The sequence below is a fragment of the Erythrolamprus reginae genome, chromosome 1 (assembly GCF_031021105.1).
Source record: "Erythrolamprus reginae isolate rEryReg1 chromosome 1, rEryReg1.hap1, whole genome shotgun sequence".
NCBI classification, from domain to species: domain Eukaryota; kingdom Metazoa; phylum Chordata; class Lepidosauria; order Squamata; family Dipsadidae; genus Erythrolamprus; species Erythrolamprus reginae.
In genome coordinates this window covers 35,089,378-35,108,660 of record NC_091950.1, presented here as the reverse complement: position 1 = coordinate 35,108,660, position 19,283 = coordinate 35,089,378, and the positions used below count along the sequence as shown (strand labels likewise).

Sequence of the window (19,283 nt, the reverse complement as noted above, 5' to 3'; positions counted from 1 at the left end):
GCGGGCACGCAGCTCTGCGAATTGCATTGGGGGATTAGGGAGGAAAAAAACCCTCGTCTCCATGCATCGCCTTTTTGGGTGTCAGCGTTTCCTGGAACCGCCTGTGCACAACAATACACTTTTTTGGCCTCCACATGCTCCATTTTTGGAAATGGAGAAGAATGCAATTTGGGGCAGCAGTGCCACAATCGTCTCCCCATTTCCAAAAATGGGGCATGTGGAAATGCTTTCCTCCCCCGGGTTCCCAAAATGGGGCATGTGGAGGCCAAAATAGAGCATCGTGTTTCAGGTGGTGGGCAGTTCCAGCTGGCGCTGACACCTGAAAATGCTTTCCTCCCCGATTTCCTGATGCACATCACAGAATCACACACCCTCCCCCTCCTTCTCTGCAGACTCGCCTTCTCTTTCCTCATGGCCAGACCCATCTCCGGGGCCAGGAGCAAAGCCAACTGCCCTCTACCTGGAGAAGAGGCAGGCCTATTGGCTAGAATGGCTCTTCCACAGTACGTGCCGCACATGACCTACGCACTTCCCAGGGACGCTTCAGGAATCAGGATTTGACCGAGGCAGCAGAGGTGCAGGGAGCTGGCCAGGAAGTCCAGCAGCATTATTATTATTATTATTTATTAGATTTGTATGCTGCCCCTCTCCATTTGTAACATATATTTGGTCGATCTCAAGCCACTGAAGCATCAAAAAACCTTTGATTTTTCACAGATATCTTTAACAGTAGCATAAACTTGGCTCAGTGTGCTTACTTGAGAATGGAAGCGAGCTCTGGATGAGAGGATATGTGGTCGTGCCCCAAACCCATGGACGAGGGGAAGGAAAGAAACGTGATGTTGTCTTTCTTCTCAGTAGCACCGCATGTGATCTCAAAAAGCTGTGCATGTAAAAAAAGAAGAATGAGCATGAATCTCCAAGTGGATTGTTAAGTACTGCTGCACATATGATTATTTTCCCCCTAAGAATGGAATTAAAGACAGGTAATTCTCGACATATGTTCGCAATTGAGCCCAAAATTTTTCTTGCTAAGCAAGATGGTGAGTTTTGCTCCATTTTTACCACCTTTAAGTGAATCACTGCAGTTCAGTTAGTAACGTGGATTGTTAAGTGAATCTTATTTCCCCTCTGGCTTTGCATGTCAGAAGGTCAAAAAGGTGATCACATGACCCCAGGACACAGCAACTGTCATAAAGGGATGCCAGTTGCCGAGGGTCCAAATTTTGATCACTTGATCATGGAGATGCTACAACAATCGTAAATGTGAAAAGAAAGTCATAAATCACTTTTTTCTGTGCCATACTTTGAACAGTCACTAAATGAATATTTGTATATCAAAGATTACCTATAGGATGATTGCGCTACACTGGTTACTAAAATCCCAGCTTTTCTTGTCCTTAGCTAAATTGTTGGGGGCCACTAATATCTCCGAGACTGCCTTCTATCACACGAATCCCAGTGACTGGTCAGGTCTCACAGAGTTGGCCTTCTCTGGGTCCCATCGATGAAACAACATCATCTAGCGGGACTCAGGGGAAGAGTCTTCTCTGTGGAGGCCCCGACTCTCTGGAATCAACTCCCCCCGGAGATTAGGATTGCCCCCACCCTCCTTGCCTTTTGCAAACTCCTTAAAACCCACGTCTGTCGTCAGGCAAGGGGAAATTTATTCCCCCGGACCGTCTCTGCTTTATGTATGGTTTATATGAGATGTATGATTGCTTTTTATATTAAGGGTTTTTAAATTTGTTTTAATTATTGGATTTGTATTGTTTTGCTGTTGTGAGCCGCTCCGAGTCTTCGGAGAGGGGTGGCATACAAATCTAATTAATTAAGTAATTAAGTAATTAAGTAATTAAGTAATTAAGTAATTAAGTAATTAAGTAATTAAGTAATTAAGTAATTAAGTAATTAAGTAATTAAGTAATTAAGTAATTAAGTAAATGAATGAATGAATGAATGAATGAATGAATGAATGAATGAATGAATGAATGAATAAATAAAGTGGCTTTGTACCAGGGGTGAGTTCCACTTATCTTCACCACCAGTTTGCATCGCGATGTTTCATGCGATCGCGTGAGCGCACATCCCCTCATGCAATTTAGCTTCCAAACATGCTCAGTAGCAGGAATCAGCCCGAAACACAGCTGAGCAAGCTGATCAGCTGTGCTTCCGGCGAACAAATAAATGTCAGTATTAGCCTGGATGCGGGCAGAGTCAGCCTGCAATATTGCATTCTAATCACTACCCCACCACGGTTTAGCAGGGTTTTCTTCTAATATCTCCCTTTAAACCATGGTCCTAAATCCTTGATAACATAGCCATATCCTGAACAAAGGTGGGGTTTCCCAGCGAGTGGAGCCCCAGCGAAATCGCAGCATCGCAAAAACACCAAGTCCGGAGGTGGGGTTTCAAGGACTTCCGTGTTTTTGCGATGCTGCGATTTCGCTGAGGCTCCCCTCGCTGGGAAACCCCACCTCTGGACTCTCGTTGCCAGCGAAGCGCCCATTTTTGCGTTGCTGGGATTCCTCTGCAGCATCGCAAAAACACGGAAGTCCGGAGGTGGGGTTTCCCATTGAGGGGAGCCTCAGGGGAATCCAATCAGCGCAAAAACGGGTGCTTCGACTGGCAAAAGGGGTGCGTTTTGGGCTTGCACACATTAATCGCTTTTCCATTGATTCCTATGGGAAACATTGTTTCATCTTATGAACATTTCACCTTACGAACCTCGTCCCCGAACCAATTAAGTTCGTAAGACACTGTATTTGGTCTCATTCTCAGTACGCTCCAACTTTGAGAGACCTTAAGTCAGTGATGGCGAACCTTTTTTGGTTCCCATGCCAAAAGAAGTATGTGGGGTATGCTAGCACACCCCTTCCCTCCCCCGCGCTGCCCTCCACGCATGCGCACTGAAACCTGGTAAATGAAAAAAAATGCCCAAGCTGGCAAACCTGAAGTTCAGGGAAACGCACTTCCGGTTTGCCCATGGTGCTATTTTTTTTGTACTCTGGGGCATCAGGAAGCTTCCCTGTTAATATATGCAGTGACTTTCCATTTGTATAGATTATAGAGTGATCTCTGCATTTTTTAATAATTATCTCTTTATGTGTACATACAGTAAAACCCTTTTAAAAGTGTAATTGACTGCAGATACTGTTTAGTTTACCTTTTTTCCATGGTGTATAGGTATCACATTGTCATCTTCTGAATGCAAGATCAAAATAGGACTAGATAACACTTTGACACTAGGGGCAAGAAAAATAATGTATTAGCTCGGTGCAACTGTTTTGGATATCTTCATCCTGCTTTTCAATCAAAAATGCCTTTCAAATAGTTGAGCAACATTTCTAACTATTAATGAAACCTGAAGTCATTGTGGGCTGTCATCCTTTGATTCCTGGCAAAATATCCCATGAAATCATAGGACTGCACAGCTCTCCTACTCCAAAGATGGAGGGAGACCCACTTTTTTTAGGAGCAACGAAGGACAATATTTGTAGCTCAGGGTTGAAATGAGGGGTCCTTGCAGACAGTTCATTACCCAAATTACTGTATTTTTCAGAGTATAAGACACATTGGAGTCAGGGATGGGTTGCTACTAGTGCGCTAGGCAAAATGTGGTGGGTATGATTGTGGAATGTTGATCGTGTTTTAAGATAATGGGATTTTAGTCATAGTTTTAATTATTAGATTTATACATATATTGTTTTGTATTGTATGTTGTGAGCCCCTCGGGGTCTCCAGAGAGGGGTGGCATACAAGTCTAAATAATAATAATAATAATAATAATAATAATAATAATAATAATAATAATAATAATAATAATAATAATAATAATAATTTGCGTGTGATCACTCCAAAGCCAGTCCTATGGGTGCTGCCCTCTTTTTTCTTAAGAAACCCAGGGGGAATGGCAAGAAACTGGCCAGGCCTTCATGCCGCTCTCAAATTTCCTGGGAAAATTTTCCGGGCTCGGGTTCTTAAGTAGAAAATGGTTCTTAAGAAGAGGCAAAAAAATCTTGGAACACCTGGTTCAAATCTAGAAAAGTTCTTAAGTAGAAGCATTCTTAAGTAGAGGTATCTGAAGACCTTGTTGCTTGTCACATTGATGAAAGCAGGCATAGAGAAGGGATAGGACTGGCGTACTGCATAGTAACACTGTCAATCTCTCTCTCTTTGCAAATGCCACTGGATCCACCATTTTGAAAGAAGCAAACCAAACCTAACATTTGACTGCAGCACAAAGTCAATTCTAAGGATAGTAAAAGAGCAACTTATTCCAGAACCTGACATATTCCACAATTTGTGATTGTGGTAACTCTGAACTCACTTTTCGTTATTCAGAAAGAACATTTCAGCTCGGGCCATGGTATCCAAAATTAAATATTCAAAGCCAGGAAACTTGCGGTAGATCTGATTAAAGAAAACAAGAAACAATATTTTTCATTCCTGGAAATTCCTTTGTCAACTGTTGTAAGAAATACCTTGATTTAGTTGTTTTTTACAATGATTATGTGCTACGTCAATCAAACTAACTCTGAGCAGCATGCAATTCTCATCTTCAGAGATTCAGATGAAAAACTAAATTAAACAAAGTATCATTGAATAACAAAAAAAGGAATGAAAAAAATCAAAGTATCATGCTGAATGGAGCAATAATTAAACCATCATTCCTCACCAGAAGCTTGTTTTAATGGAGTTTCTAATTGTCAGGAGGGATGAGGCCTTTTGGATGCTTGTGTGCAAGATATTCCAGGAGATGGCATCCCAAAATGAAACATAGAAGACTGACGGCAGAAAAAGACCTCATGATCCATCTAGTCTGCCCTTGTACTATTTTCTGTATTTTATCTTAGGATTGGATATATGTTTATCCCAGGCATGTTTAAATTCAGTTACTGTGGATTTATCAACCACATCTGCTGGACGTTTGTTCCAAGGATCTACTACTCTTTCAGTAAAATAATATTTTCTCATGTTGCTTTTGATCTTTCCCCCAACTAACTTCAGATTGTGTCCCCTTGTTCTTGTGTTCACTTTCCTATTAAAAACACTTCCCTCCTGGACCTTATTTAACCCTTTAACATATTTAAATGTTTTGATCATGTCCCCCCTTTTCCTTCTGTCCTCCAGACTATACAGATTGAGTTCATTAAGTCTTTCCTGATATGTTTTATGCTTAAGACCTTCCACCATTCTTGTAGCCCGTCTTTGGACCCGTTCAATTTTGTCAATATCTTTTTGTAGGTGAGTTCTCCAGAACTGAACACAGTATTCCAAATGTGGTCTCACCAGCACTCTATATAGTGGGATCATAATCTCCTTCTTCCTGTTTGTTATACCTCTAGCTATGCAGCCAAGCATCCTACTTGCTTTCTTTACTGCCTGACTGCACTGTTCACCCATTTTGAGACTGTCAGAAATCACTACCCCTAAATCCTTCTCTTCTGACGTTTTTGCTAACACAGAACTGCCAATACAATACTCAGATTGAGGATTCCTTTTCCTCAAGTGCATTATTTTACATTTGGAAACATTAAACTGCAGTTTCCATTGCTTTGACCATTTATCTAGTAAAGCTAAATCATTTACCATATTACAGACGCCTCCAGGAATATCAACCCTATTGCACACTTTAGAGTCATCGGCAAATAGGCAAACCTTCCCCTATGTCACTCACAAACATATTAAAAAGAATAGGACCCAGAACGGACCCTTGTGGCACACCACTTGTAACCTGTCTCTGCTCAGAATACTCGCCATTAACAATAACTCTCTGATGTCTACGCTTCAGCCAGCTGCAAATCCATTGAACTATCCAGGGATTGAAAGGCTCAGTTACAACATCTCTACAATGGGGAAGCTCTGAGAGAGGGGACTCAGAGTGAATCTGCCTTACTTGATCTTATTGAGCGGGCAAATGTTAGTGGGAGAAGACAGTCTCCCAGAAATCTTGCTCTCATCAGCTGGCCATACCCTTACCGGGACTTGAACCTGGGCAGTGTGCCTGTAAGGCAGTAGCTTTAACCTCTAGGCCACAGATTCTCCTCCTGTCTCAGCTTGTACCAAGGAAGAGTTATATGTTTTTCTTTCTTTCTGCCCAATCACCCTGGTATGCCCAAATATGGGAGGGAGCAGACTGCTTCTTTTTTGCCACTTGGTCCCTCCAGGGACCAATCAGGGCAGTTAATTTTTATAGTCGACAAACTATATTCTACATGTGCAACATATTTTTGCTGATAATGTAAATAAAGGGATACTACTAGAGATCGATTTCAAGCTATTTTGCTCTCATCAGCTAGCCATTCTGTTTTGACAAAATTAAGCCTCCACCTGTTCTTCCTCAACCAGATCCTAACAATTTCCGGCACATCAACAGCATCATTTGATTGACCTGAGAAGCAAAGAAATAAGCTTGATATCATGTCAGTAGATGACCTCACCCAGCTCAAGCAACCCAGAAGAGTGTGAATCCCCCAAGCCAGTTTTGCAAGTACCATGTGTGATCAATGTGGTCTCCATGCTATACCCAGATCTGAAACCTGACTGAAATAAGTCTGTATAAACCATTTCTCCCAAGCTCCCTGTAGTTGCAACTCCCACTGTTTCCTCAACAATTTTACTCAAGAAATAAAAATTAGGATATTAATTGATAATAATCTGAATTGAGCAATGGTACTACAGGACAAGGTGCAGCGTTCCCTCATTCAGTGATATGTTATCACCTACATGCTTGAAAACCTAGTGCCTATTTTCTTTCTAATAAACAAAAGTAAGAATAGTAACAGAGAAATATATATCATTCTTGTTGGGCATAGCTACTTGGCCTATATAACCTGTTGGGCAGAGAGAGTTTTGCGCACACGGAAGTTAACTCACCAAGTAGCTACAGTTAACCACTATACCTAATTGAAGTCTTCAATGAAACACAGCAGCAGGCTTTCTTGTAAAATATATTTTTTATTTCTCTTTTATCAAACTGCTTCACTAAATAAACTATCATACAATACTTTCATATAACTCTTATAATATCCACCACTGCAACCACTAAGCACTAACTACTAAACTACAAACCACTCTATAACAAACCATTCTGTATCAAACCACTCTCTGTAACAAACCACCCTCTGTAACAAACCACACCCATGCAAGGGTGTTCCTCCTTATATAGGATACAGCCAATCAGGTTGCAGCACAATTAGCAAACCCATGATCACATGCTGATTATGGCTTACATCGGCCTCTCCCGTTGTTACAAACCATTTACTTGCATTGTGATATTGCCTTCAGAAATGAACTGATTTCTGACAATTCTTCCTATTGGGAATCTTTTTTCTTTTGCTAATAGTGTTTCATCCACCATGGAAGATCCGTGGAACATAAATTTGACCTTCTAATTGCAGCTGAACTACAATTTTCACAACAGCTTGGCAGGCTGTTACACAAAGTATGCAAAAAGTAAAGGTGGAACTAAAAATAAGAGTGCCAACTTACTGTTGTAATTGGGATGGTGGCAGCTGCATCCCGGATGGTGGTATAAGCAGCCTCCAGGATGACTGCATCCACTATGATACCTTCTAGAGGGGACAAAAAAAGAGGATTATATTAGAAAAACAAAAAAATCAATGGAAAGGAACAAAAGGGGGCAGGTTGTTTAATGAGACTAAGGCTATCATCCTGAAAAACCAGAGAAACAAGATACACTTGGTCTAACAGAGACCAAATCCATCAAAGTCTCAAGGCTGAATATATAATTCACAATTCTCAACATCAGATTAATTTAACAAGATTTGGGGAGAAGGCCCAATTAATCATCTAAAACAATCCCATCAGGGGCTGAGTCTTCCTTCCTTCCTTCCTTCCTTCCTTCCTCCCTCCCTTCTTTCCTCCCTCCCTCCCTCCCTTCTTTCCTTCCTTCCTTCCTTTATATTTACACAAACACACATAATAATAATAATAATAATAATAATAATAATAATAATAATAATTTATTAGATTTGTATGCCGCCCCTCTCCGAAGACTCGGGGCGGCTCACAACACGATAAAAACAGTATTATACAGGCACAAATCTAATATTAAAAGAAAAACTAAAAACCCTATCATAATTAGAAACCAAACAGCACATACATACCAAACATAAATTATAATAAGCCTGGGGGAAAGGTGTCTCAAATCACCCATGCCTGGCGGTATAGGTGGGTCTTAAGTAGTTTACGGAAGACAAGGAGGGTGGGAGCAGTTCTAATCTCCGGGGGGAGTTGATTCCAGAGGGCCGGGGCCGCCACAGAAAAGGCTCTTCCCCTGGGGCCCGCCAGACGACATTGTTTAGTCGACGGGACTGGAGAAGGCCAACTCTGTGGGACCTTATCAGCCGCTGGGATTCGTGCGGTAGCAGGCGGTTCCAGAGGTATTCTGGTCCAATGCCATGTAGGGCTTTAAAGGTCATGACCAACACTTTGAATTGTGACCGGAAACTGATCAGCAGTCAATGCAGGCCACGGAGTGTTGTAGATAGGTGGGCGAATCTGGGAAGCCCCACGATGGCTCTCACGGCTGCGTTCTGCACGATCTGGAGATTCCGAACACTTTTCAAAGGTAGCCCCATGTAGAGAGCGTTGCAGTAATCGAACCTCGAGGTGATAAGGGCATGAGTGATTGTGAGCAATGACTCCCTGTCCAAATAGGGCCGCAACTGGTGCACCAGGCGAACCTGGGCAAACTCCCTCCTCGCCACAGCCGAAAGATGATGTTCCAATGTCAGCTGTGGATCGAGGAGGACGCCCAAGTTGCGCACCCTCTCTGAGGGGGTCAATAGTTCCCCCCCCAGGGTAATGGACGGACAGATGGAATTGTCCTTGGGAGGCAATACCCACAGCCACTCCGTCTTGTCTGGATTGAGTTTGAGTTTGTTGACATCCATCCAGTCCCCAACAGCCTCCAGGCACCGGCACATCACTTCCACTGCTTCGTTGACTGGACATGTATGTGTTTGTGTGTTTGTGTGTGTGTTTGTGAATATATATGTGTATGTTTTTATTTTATTTTTATATATACATCAATATCAATACATGAATAGTGTGGCATCTGGGTATCATTCATTTTGGTACAAATAATAATACCAATATCAATAATATTTTTTACATTGGTTAAGCTTATATATTCCTAACATTAATACTCATATTTGCACTAAGATATAGTCCATTATTTATTCAATAGTTCAATGTACCATTCTAATGCCAATTACACTATTATTTAAGCATGCATACTTAATACCATCTTTCAATTTAATTTAAATGCATACTGACACATTCAAATTCATACTAATATCTTTCAATTTATTTATTTTTTTCATTTATTCTGTTTAGTCAGGCCATCCCGACTAATCCTAATGTAATACACATACTGGTAAATAGGCAGAATAAATAAGTAGGTGGGGCTAAACCAAACAAAATATGTTTGTATGGAATTAATTCAATGCATTTACTACAATTACACTCTGGGAATGTCATGATTTTCCCATTTGAGCATCCTGAAAACTACAATTTGATGGCACATTTTACAAGAGCTCTGAAAAGGACTCCAAAGGCAACAGGTTGCACACTTTAGTTTGAAACACTGGGGCAATGGAAAGCATTCCTGGCTCTTCCCCATTATTTCTCCACTCAATATTGATAGAGCCAGTGAGAAAAATGCATTGCAACTATCTTAACATGCTCAAATAGCAGAAGTAAGTGATATGGGTAAACACTGCTTGTCCTATTCTGGCAGAGGTGACTGCCAGAAAGTGTCAAAAAAGTCAAGATGGCAGCCATGATCACACAATAAATCCTTGCCTGCTACGCACTTGCAAATTGCACATGTGAATGATATAAACTACAATGCAGATAACAAAAAGGTGCATGGGCTCCTAGGGCAACTGGGCGCACAGAGAGAGAGACACAAACATACAAAGACAAATACACACACAGTCTTTGGGTGTATTTGCAACAGGTAATGGACAATGCAAACAAGAGACAGAACCTTGCACAACAACTCAATGAGATATAAGAACATAAGAACGTAAGAAAAGCCATGCTGAATCAGTCCAAAGCCCATCGAGTCCAGCATTCTGTGTCACACAGTGGCCCACAATTGTCCATGGGGATCTTGAGCAGAAAGACAAGGCAAGACCCTCCCTTTCCCTTGACCCCCAACAAATGGTACTCAAGGGAATCCTGCTGCCTCAACTAACACTGAAGCTGACTGTAGATCTGTAGGTCAGCGGTTTAAATCTCATCACCTGCTCAAGGTTGACTCAGCCTTCCATCCTTCCGAGGTGGGTAAAATGAGGACCCGGATTGTGGGGGCAATATGCTGGCTCTGTTAAAAAGTGCTATTGCTAACATGCTGTAAACCGCCCTGAGTCTAAGGAGAAGGGCGGCATAAAAATCGAATGAATAGATAGATAGATAGATAGATAGATAGATAGATAGATAGATAGATGGATGGATGGATGGATGGATGGATGGATGGATGGATGGATGGATGGATGGATGGATGGACGGACGGACGGACGGACGGACGGACAGACAGACATAGAGACGGCTCTTGAACATCCGTTTCAATAACCACCGATATACTTGACATCCATGAATCTGTCTAATCCTGCCTTGAATAATAATAATTTAAATAAATAATAATAATAATAATAATTGCCTTGAATAATGCCTTGAAGCTATCAAGGCTGACAGGTGTCACGACCTATGTTACTTTGTCCATTCATATAATAGTTACCTTGTTCTTTCAGCCTTCTGGCAGCATTGGTAGCAATCCTACAAAGAAAGAAGAAAGAAGTGAGGACAGAAAAAGTGTTAATATTCTTTATTCTGAAGCAAGTCCCATCCATGTTGTTGGTTTTGGGATAAATCAGGGAACAGCTATTGCCTTGATCAAACATTCTAAGCAGGTGGGGTTTCCAATTCGCCGGTTAGTTAGTTAGTTTATTAGATTATAGTTTATTAGAATTGTATGCCGCCACTCTCCGAAGAACGCAACCGGTGACTGGTGTGAGTACACGCGTGTCCCACAGGCAGGCGGGTGGGCTTTGGCATTAGATTTGGTTTCTGCGCATGGGCACGAGCAGGATTTCTATTAATCCCAGCGACCGGTGAGGTCCCACAGAGTTGGTCTCCTTAGGGTTCCATCGACCAATGTCGGCAGGCAGGACCTAGGGGAAGAGCCTTCCCTGTGGAGGCCCCAGACCTATGGAATCAGTTCCCCCCCAGAGATTTGCACTGCCCCCACCCTCCTTGCCTTCCGAAAGAGTCTAAAAACTCATATTTGCCGCCAGGCCTGGGGGTTTTTAGATCTTCCCCGCTGACCAATGAATGTTTCTTAAATGAATGGTAAATGATAGTTTTATTTAATCAGAATTTTAAGGACTGTTTTTTAATGTATTGTTAATTGGATTGTTTATAACTGTTTTCTGTATATGCTGTGAGCCGCCCCGAGTCTTCAGAGGGGGGCGGCATACGAATCCAATTAAATCTTACATCTAAAATTTTTGCCAATATTCTTGCTTCCGTCAAAATCTTCGCTGAAATCTCGCTCTTGCACGCATCCTCACATGAGATTTGGTTTCCGGCGCATAAACATAAGCTGAATCTCGTGCCCATACATGTGCCCGCCTGCCAGTCAGCTGGAACGGCACACACAGCTCTATTTTCGCTACCAGGATGCCATATTGGACCGTACCGGCTGCAACCTGCTACTAATTTTAAGTCAGTGGTCCTCAACCTGTGGTCTACAGAAGCCTGGGGGACTGCAATATTATCCCAGAGAAATATTGTGATTTAAATGTTAAGACTTGGTGACCTGCGGCCACAAAAGGTATTTAAAAGGGGTCCAGAGTGAAGAAAGGTTGAGAACCATTGGCCTAAACCAGGGGTAGGCAAAGTTGGCACTTTTATGATTTGTGGACTTCAACTCCCAGAATTCCTGAGCCAATCATGCTAGCTCAGGAATTCTGGGAGTTGAAGTTCACGTGTCTAGAAGAGCCAACTCTGCCTATCCCTGGCCTAAACAATCATGAACTTCTTTCATGACTGCCACAGAAGCCCCTTCTCAAAATTACTGAAGGCTTCTGAAATCTGTGCTTATAGCTATTTTAGTGTTTTAGAGTTCAAAAAGATTAATTTTAAAATACTACTGAAATGAAAATTCAACAGGATTTGCACTGCTGGTCTATAGCAGTGTTTGCCAACCTTGGCAACTTGAAGATATCTGGACTTCAACTCCCAGAATTCCCCAGCCAGCATTTGCTGGCTGGGGAATTCTGGGAGTTGAAGTCAAAATATCTTCAAGTTGCCATGGTTGGGAAACACTGGTCTATAGCTTATAGAGTCTCTTCTCACAGTTGCTCGTGCCCACCTCACCTTGAGGTTCCATTACTGCAATGCCCTCCACATGGGGCTACCTTTAAAGAACGTTCAGAGACTGCAGTTAGTGCAAAATGCAGCTAAACGAGCCATTATGGGCCTTTCAAGGAGTACCATATTTCAACACCACTCCACGAGCTGCACTGGCTACCAATTGGTCTCCAAACACAATTTAAAGTGTTCGTTATGACCTATAAAGCCCTACATGGTTTAGGATCAGGTTACTTACGGGACCATCTCCTGCCTCATAAATCCCAGCGACCAGTCAGGTCCCACAGAGTTGGCCTTTTCCAGATCCTGTCAGCTAAGCAATGCCGCCTGGCAGGACCTAGTGGTAGAGCCTTCTTTGTGGCAGCCCCGGCCCTTTGGAATCAACTCCCTCCAGAGCTTTGTACCGCCTCCATCCTCCTGGCCTTTCGTATGGTTCTAAAAACTCACCTCTGCCAGCAGGCTTGGGGCCGTTGAGCATTGGCATCCTGCTCCAGGTACATATATGATTGAAATGGAATGAATGTGGATCTGCTCTTTTAATAATTGGGGGTTTAGATTAGATATGGATTAGTTTTAACATTTGGGTTTCTCGCATTTGTATTTATTCCTGTTTTGTAAGCCGCCATTGAGTCTACAGAGAAGGGTGGCCTGGAATTCCAAATAATAAAATAAAATAAAAATATTCCTTTCAAGTCTTTGATAAGTGACTTGGTTTGCAAAAGAAAAAAGAAACAAATTAAGAATGTACAGTATAAGGAACGTGCACTCATGCGCATATACACATGTGCCAATGTCCAAATCATAGTCATCAACCTTCAAGCTATCAGTTGGAAAGAGACATTTTCTCTTGCACTGAAGGTCAAAGTAACAAACCTACCCGGTGCCCAGGGAATGACCCCAGAAGACGACCGCGCTGTTTCCGCTCCTTGCTTTCACCCAGTTGTAAAGGCAGAGAACATCTGTTGTAAATCCTTCTTCACTAGGATTACCCGTAGAGTCTGCGTAGCCTTGGAGGAATCACGAGGCAAATTAGAGGAAAATATACTGCTCAAAAAAATAAAGGGAACACTCAAATAACACATCCTAGATCTGAATGAATGAAATATTCTCATTGACTATTTCATTTGTGTTGGTACAGGGTACATGTTTGTTAGGGTTTGCCACTGTAAACTTGTACTATCACTTTAACTGTTAAATATTCTAGGCTGGTTCGTCATAAGAGGGCGCCAGTACTCCTTCCCTCAAATGACGCTGTAACGCTCATTTCTGCTCAGTCATTTTTACTTTGCCTTGATGGGGGGAGTGTATTTGCTTAGTGCGTATGTTACTGTATTTGCTTAGTGCTTATCATCTTATATTTGCTTAGTGCTTCTTATGGAATGTTTCTATCTTTTATCTATATGTAAATAGTACTTATTAAGCATAACTAAGTCTGTGTCTTTGTTTCTTTGGCTTTATCACACACCCACATTCTGTTAAAATTCTCTGCTCGGTGTATGTCGAAGGTCTCATAGCCTAGCTATACCGAGACATACCAACATTTTGCACAACTATTCCATTTGCACAACAGCATGTGAAATTGATTGTCAATCAGTGTTGCTTCCTAAGACAGCTTGATTTCACAGAAGTTTGATTTACTTGGAGTTATATTCTGTTGTTTAAGTGTTCCATTTATTTTTTTGAGCAGTGTATATCAACGCTTAGAAACCAACTTTGCCTTGAAACTTACCTCTGTAGTCCACGGCCAAGACATGAAAGCCGCCGCCACTCATTGCCTGTATTAAAAGTTAGACAAATTTCAAACACAACTTTCTAAAACTGAAAAAAGTCAATCCAGACACAAAGTTCACAAAACACTGCCACTAAGACATGACATCAACCCTTCCAGAAGATCATACTAGGAAGTTAAGTGTTGTGTACATCCAGAGGTGGGCTGCTAAGGTAGAACGGTGATGTGTGCTCGCCCCCGTGGTTGAGTGCTAGCAGAGTCCGGCACAATTCTGCTACTGCACCCGGGTGTTCTGTCTGGGTGCCCCCAGACTTCAACACCAACTGGAAAAAGCAGCCAGACACGCTGGTAAAAGCAAAAGCACTTTATAGTTTGAAAAATAAACACAGAGAAAAACCTGTTCTTCCCAACAGGTAGGCTATGAGACTTCACAGCAGAGTCCTGATGGCCAGACAATACAGCAGACTTCTTGCTGGCACACCCACCACTGTAGAGAATAAGACCCACACCTTTTCCCCCCAAGGTTTCAGTATTCAAAGTCACAAACCAGAATTCCAAGACGCCAAAGATCACAGCCAGGTCCCAGGACTCCCAAAGATAATACTCCACAAGCCAGGAAGGGTGGGTCTGCCTTTTCAGCCTTTCCAGAGAGCACCACACCCAAACCCAGCTGTTGCCTCTTTAGTGCTGAAAGTACCTGGCTAATTGTCCCCTTCGTTGTGTTGCTCTTCTCTGCCGGAGATTGATGATTGCTTGTGCATTTTCATCTAAGGAATCCAGGCTGCTTGCTGGAGAGAGCTCCCCCTCGGGGGACTCTGGCTGTCCTCCCTCTCCCTCAGCCTGAGATTCCTCCTCCCCGTCTGCCTGAACCTCCTGTGCCTCATCCTCCCCCTCTGAGCAGGAAGCCGGCAGAGGATCAGCCGTTCCCTGAGGGGCCTCAGACGGAATCACAACACCGGGCAGGTAGCAAAATCGCGCACGGATTACTTTTACTCATTGGTTCACAAAAAGAACTTCCCTGTACATCAATGAGCAGTCTAAAAAAAGTCATCTTGCTTTCTAACTGCATTGATGTTTGTGGATATATAAGATATAAAGGGTATTTCTCCCTATATGTAATCAATTTCAAACTGCAAAATGTTGACAATTTAGTTCAAGCCATATGCAAAAATTCTAGGGAATCCAACTTGTTATAATTGTTTTAAATGTATTACAGTGTTCCCTCGATTTACACAGGTTCGAACTTCGCAAATAGCCTATACCACGATTTTTCAAAAAATATTAATTAAAAAATACTTAACAGGTTTTTTTCTATACCATGATTTTTCCGGCCCGATGACATCATACGTCATCGCCAAACTAATAATTTTTGCAAATAAATAACAAAAAATAATAATTGTTAATAAATTATTATGTTTATAAATATCAGGATCACTAAGTGTCTTATTCAATGGTGAGTAAATGGTTGTTAAGGGAATGGGACATGGTAATTTAGGGGTTTAAAGTGTTATGGGATGGCTTGTGATACTGGCTTGTGATGGTGTATTTACTTCCTCATCTCTACTTCACGGAAATTCGATTTTCGCAGGCGATCTCGGAACGCCTCCCCCGCGAAAATCAAGGGAACACTGTATAGCTGTCCACTGCATATAGACTCTTGGCAGCCTACAAATATAAACACTAAAAATAATTAAAAATATTTATCATAGGCAGCCCAGATTATAACGATCAAATAATTTTTTAAAACCCCACTAGATGACGCCAAAGAGATGATATCTGCATCTCTTTGCTGCCACCTACTAGCCAGCTTCATTTGTGAGGACTAGGCATTGAAGTGCTCTATAGCAGGGGTCTCAAGCCCAACACCGGTCTGCAGCATGCCAGCAACCAGGCCATGCAAACAAGCGAAGCCTCATCCATGGGATGCAGGCAGCATGCAAAACCATGCCCCTCTGGTCTGCAGAAAAACCTCTCTATGGTTTTTCCTATAATGTTGACCCATTCACAAATAAGCTAGCCAATCTAAGAATACAATGCAAAGTGAAAACAAAAATCCAGGCAAACTTTACTAGTAAGAGATTCTTTAATACATCCCTGGTGCCATATCTATAGCACTAGATATGCTCAAATAAGTATCTGCAATAGAAAGGACAAATTTTTGCAGAGACTATAAATTATTATTGTCGTGTAGTTTAAAAATAACAATAAAAGTATCCCTATTTGCAGATTTAGCAGTAGGAAGTTCAAGGTACAGTATATAATTTGTTATATAACTGCTAAGAATAAGGCCTTCAGTCCCAGAGAATAAAAAGAAATGCACAGAACAGGCAGCTAAAGTGGAGGCATTGGGCTATTAAGAAAACTATTATTGCTGCCCATAATGTTGGCCCATTCACAAAGAAGCTAGCCAATCCAAGAATACAATGCAAAGTGAAAACAAAGACACCATAGTCCAGGCAAACTTTACTAGGAAGAGATTCTTTAATACATACCTTTAGGAAATTAATTCGGTGACTTGTTGCCCTGAAAGAGAGTTTAGAAATTAGCTACCACAAAATAGCTAATGAACAAGGATGCTGTAGCTGCCTACTTCATTGCTTCCAGAAGCAACTACCCTATTTTTCAGAGTATAAAATGCATCTTTTTACCCTCAAAAATTGGGTGAAAACTTGGGTGCATCTTATACACCAAATGTAGCCCCAATCAGCCACCCCCACTCTTTGGCCTCTGCCTCCCAGCAATTTACTTCATTGTAGCAAACAGTGCAGAGCCTGATTACAATGCACAAGCAAGTGATTATCAGCCACTCAACCCACAGCTGATTCAAAACCTTGCAGGCAAGCCACCTGCTCAAACTGTGAGTGAAAGTAGCTGCAAGGAGGCAAATTGCTGAGAGATAAAAGGCAGAACCACAGGCAGAATTTTATTTTCTTGTGCTAACGTGACTGCTTAAACTGGATGCAAGGAGGTTAGTCAAGAACTATCAATGTCTATAGAATGTTCAAATTATTAGACTTGTTTTTTAAAGATTGCTTTATTGCTGTTGTAGACAACTTAACAAAATGAAGCTTTTTAAAATAAATGCTTGATTTGAAGAGGCCTGGTGCTATTGTATCTTCTTTTAAATAGCAGAGAATAATGTATATTTCCAGAAAGCCAGATCAATTTTAACAGCACCTGTACAAGTATAATCTGAAATGTGACAGTGTCCTGTTTAGTATTAAGATAAGGCAGCTGAGTTAAACCCTGACTTACTCATGTTTGGAGTAGATCTATTTAAACAATTGGGAGAAGTTAGTATGACTACATTGAAGAAAACTTTCTGGCATTAATATACTGCCATAATGTACATATCTCCAATTATTTGCTATTTCTATGGATCAGGCACAGATGCACAGAAATACACAGCAAACAGAGTATATCATCTGCACTGGTTGCTGGGAGGCAGAGGCAGGATTTTTTTCCCCTTGTTCTCCACCCCAAAAATTAAGGTGTGTTTTATACTCCAGTGCATCTTATACAGTAATCCCTCGCTGCTTCACCGTTCATCTTTCATGGATTCGCTATTTCACAGGTTTTCAAAGGGGGCTTAAATCCATTAAAAAATTTAAATCCGTTAAAAATTCATAAAATTATTCTACAGTACTACTGTACTCTATTAAAGAAACTGGTAGGACATCACATGTAGTTCCAGCTAAGAAGCATAATAGAATGACTGTTTAATGCAAAGGATGGGTTTTAAAAGTCCAAATACTCGTTAAGTACATTAAAAATATATATTTTTCCTCTACTTCACGGAAATTTGTTTTTCACGGGTGGTCGTGGAATGCATCCCCAGCAAAAAACGAGGGATCACTGTACTCTGAAAAATATGGTAGTTAACTCTTATGATCATCAGAATCTGGTCTAGGTACCCTGTTTCCCTGAAAATAAGACGTACCCCGAAAGTAAGGCATGTCAGAGGTTTTGCAGAATTTGCTAATATAAGGCACCCCCCGAAAATAAGGCGTAGTCAAGTTTACATACGGTACGGTGGAAAAACATACGGTACCATTCAAAGCTGTTCATAGCGGTACCGTAATAATGTGGCGTCCCCTGCTGGCCCCTTCCATCGCTTTGTACCATCCAGTACAGCAGACAGTCTGCTGCTGTCTCACCGCCATTACAGTCTCCACTACAGTATGTAGACTGTAGTTCCTCTGATGGCCGGAAGCTGCAATAGCGGGAGTATACTGTTGTACCATATAAGTGCCGTCGTTTGTGTGTGGGAGTGCCATATTGACAGGTACCGTACCGTAATCAGTGTACCATACGGTACACTTTCTTTGGGGGTGTCAGCTTTTCTGCCTGTGAATTTTTCTTATTTGAGAAATATAAGGCACCCCCCCCCCTCCGAAAATAAGACGTAGCACAACTTTTGGAGCAAAAATTAATATAAGACAGTGTCTTATTTTCGGAGAAACACGGTAGGAATTTAGTCTGATTCAGCTCTTCGGATGTTCTTTGATAGCCTAACATTAAAACTTGTGGACTTCAAACTCTCAGAATTATGAGAGTTGAGGTCCACAAGGCTTATAGTTGCCAAGTTTGAAGACCTCTGTAATAGATGATACTGATTGACTGGCATCCGTAATATCATCAAGCTATTTCTCCCCACATCTATAGAGCGGTTTTTGAATTATTTTTATATTGGTTTTAATATTGTTTATTTATAAGGAAGAACAAGCAGTTCCCGGCTGTTTCAAAAGAACAAAACCTGTGGAAGAGATTGAAATAATGGGAACTTTACTCTAAAGTTTGCATTGGAAAGAGAATCTTCTACAACTCCCCTTTAAATTCTCCTTCTCGTGGATGGGAGTTATGAAGTTTCTCTAATTTCTATTTCCAGTTGGAAAATTTGAACTGATATTCTTTATCGCTCCACTTGCATTTAAATAGTATTAAAGTGCATCATAAATAACACAGTAATTAAACAACTGAAAGAAGCCATTAAAGGCTTTTACAAAAAAATAAAACCCTAAATCTGAGGAATCAGTTGACTCACACTATTTGCAAATATGAGCAAGTGGTATGGGAACCTCTGCCAAGACAGACAAGGTTTTTGTTTGCCAACACAGAGATAATGAAAACCTCTGCAAGGTAAAGG

At 41.4% G+C, this 19,283-nt stretch overlaps 1 protein-coding gene across 1 annotated transcript in view; it reads right to left on the bottom strand.

The window, feature by feature from the left end:
• Window positions 1-19,283, bottom strand: part of ABHD12B (abhydrolase domain containing 12B) — a 41,011-nt gene that overhangs the window by 2,680 nt on the left and 19,048 nt on the right. The window contains exons 5-12 of the mRNA XM_070749310.1: window positions 16,630-16,660; window positions 14,138-14,183; window positions 13,286-13,415; window positions 10,775-10,812; window positions 7,495-7,577; window positions 4,331-4,413; window positions 3,167-3,245; window positions 759-883 (exon numbers count right to left, since the gene is read on the bottom strand). Coding sequence (XP_070605411.1) covers window positions 759-883; window positions 3,167-3,245; window positions 4,331-4,413; window positions 7,495-7,577; window positions 10,775-10,812; window positions 13,286-13,415; window positions 14,138-14,183; window positions 16,630-16,660 — 615 coding nt within the window. The remainder of the gene's footprint in view (window positions 1-758; window positions 884-3,166; window positions 3,246-4,330; window positions 4,414-7,494; window positions 7,578-10,774; window positions 10,813-13,285; window positions 13,416-14,137; window positions 14,184-16,629; window positions 16,661-19,283) is intronic.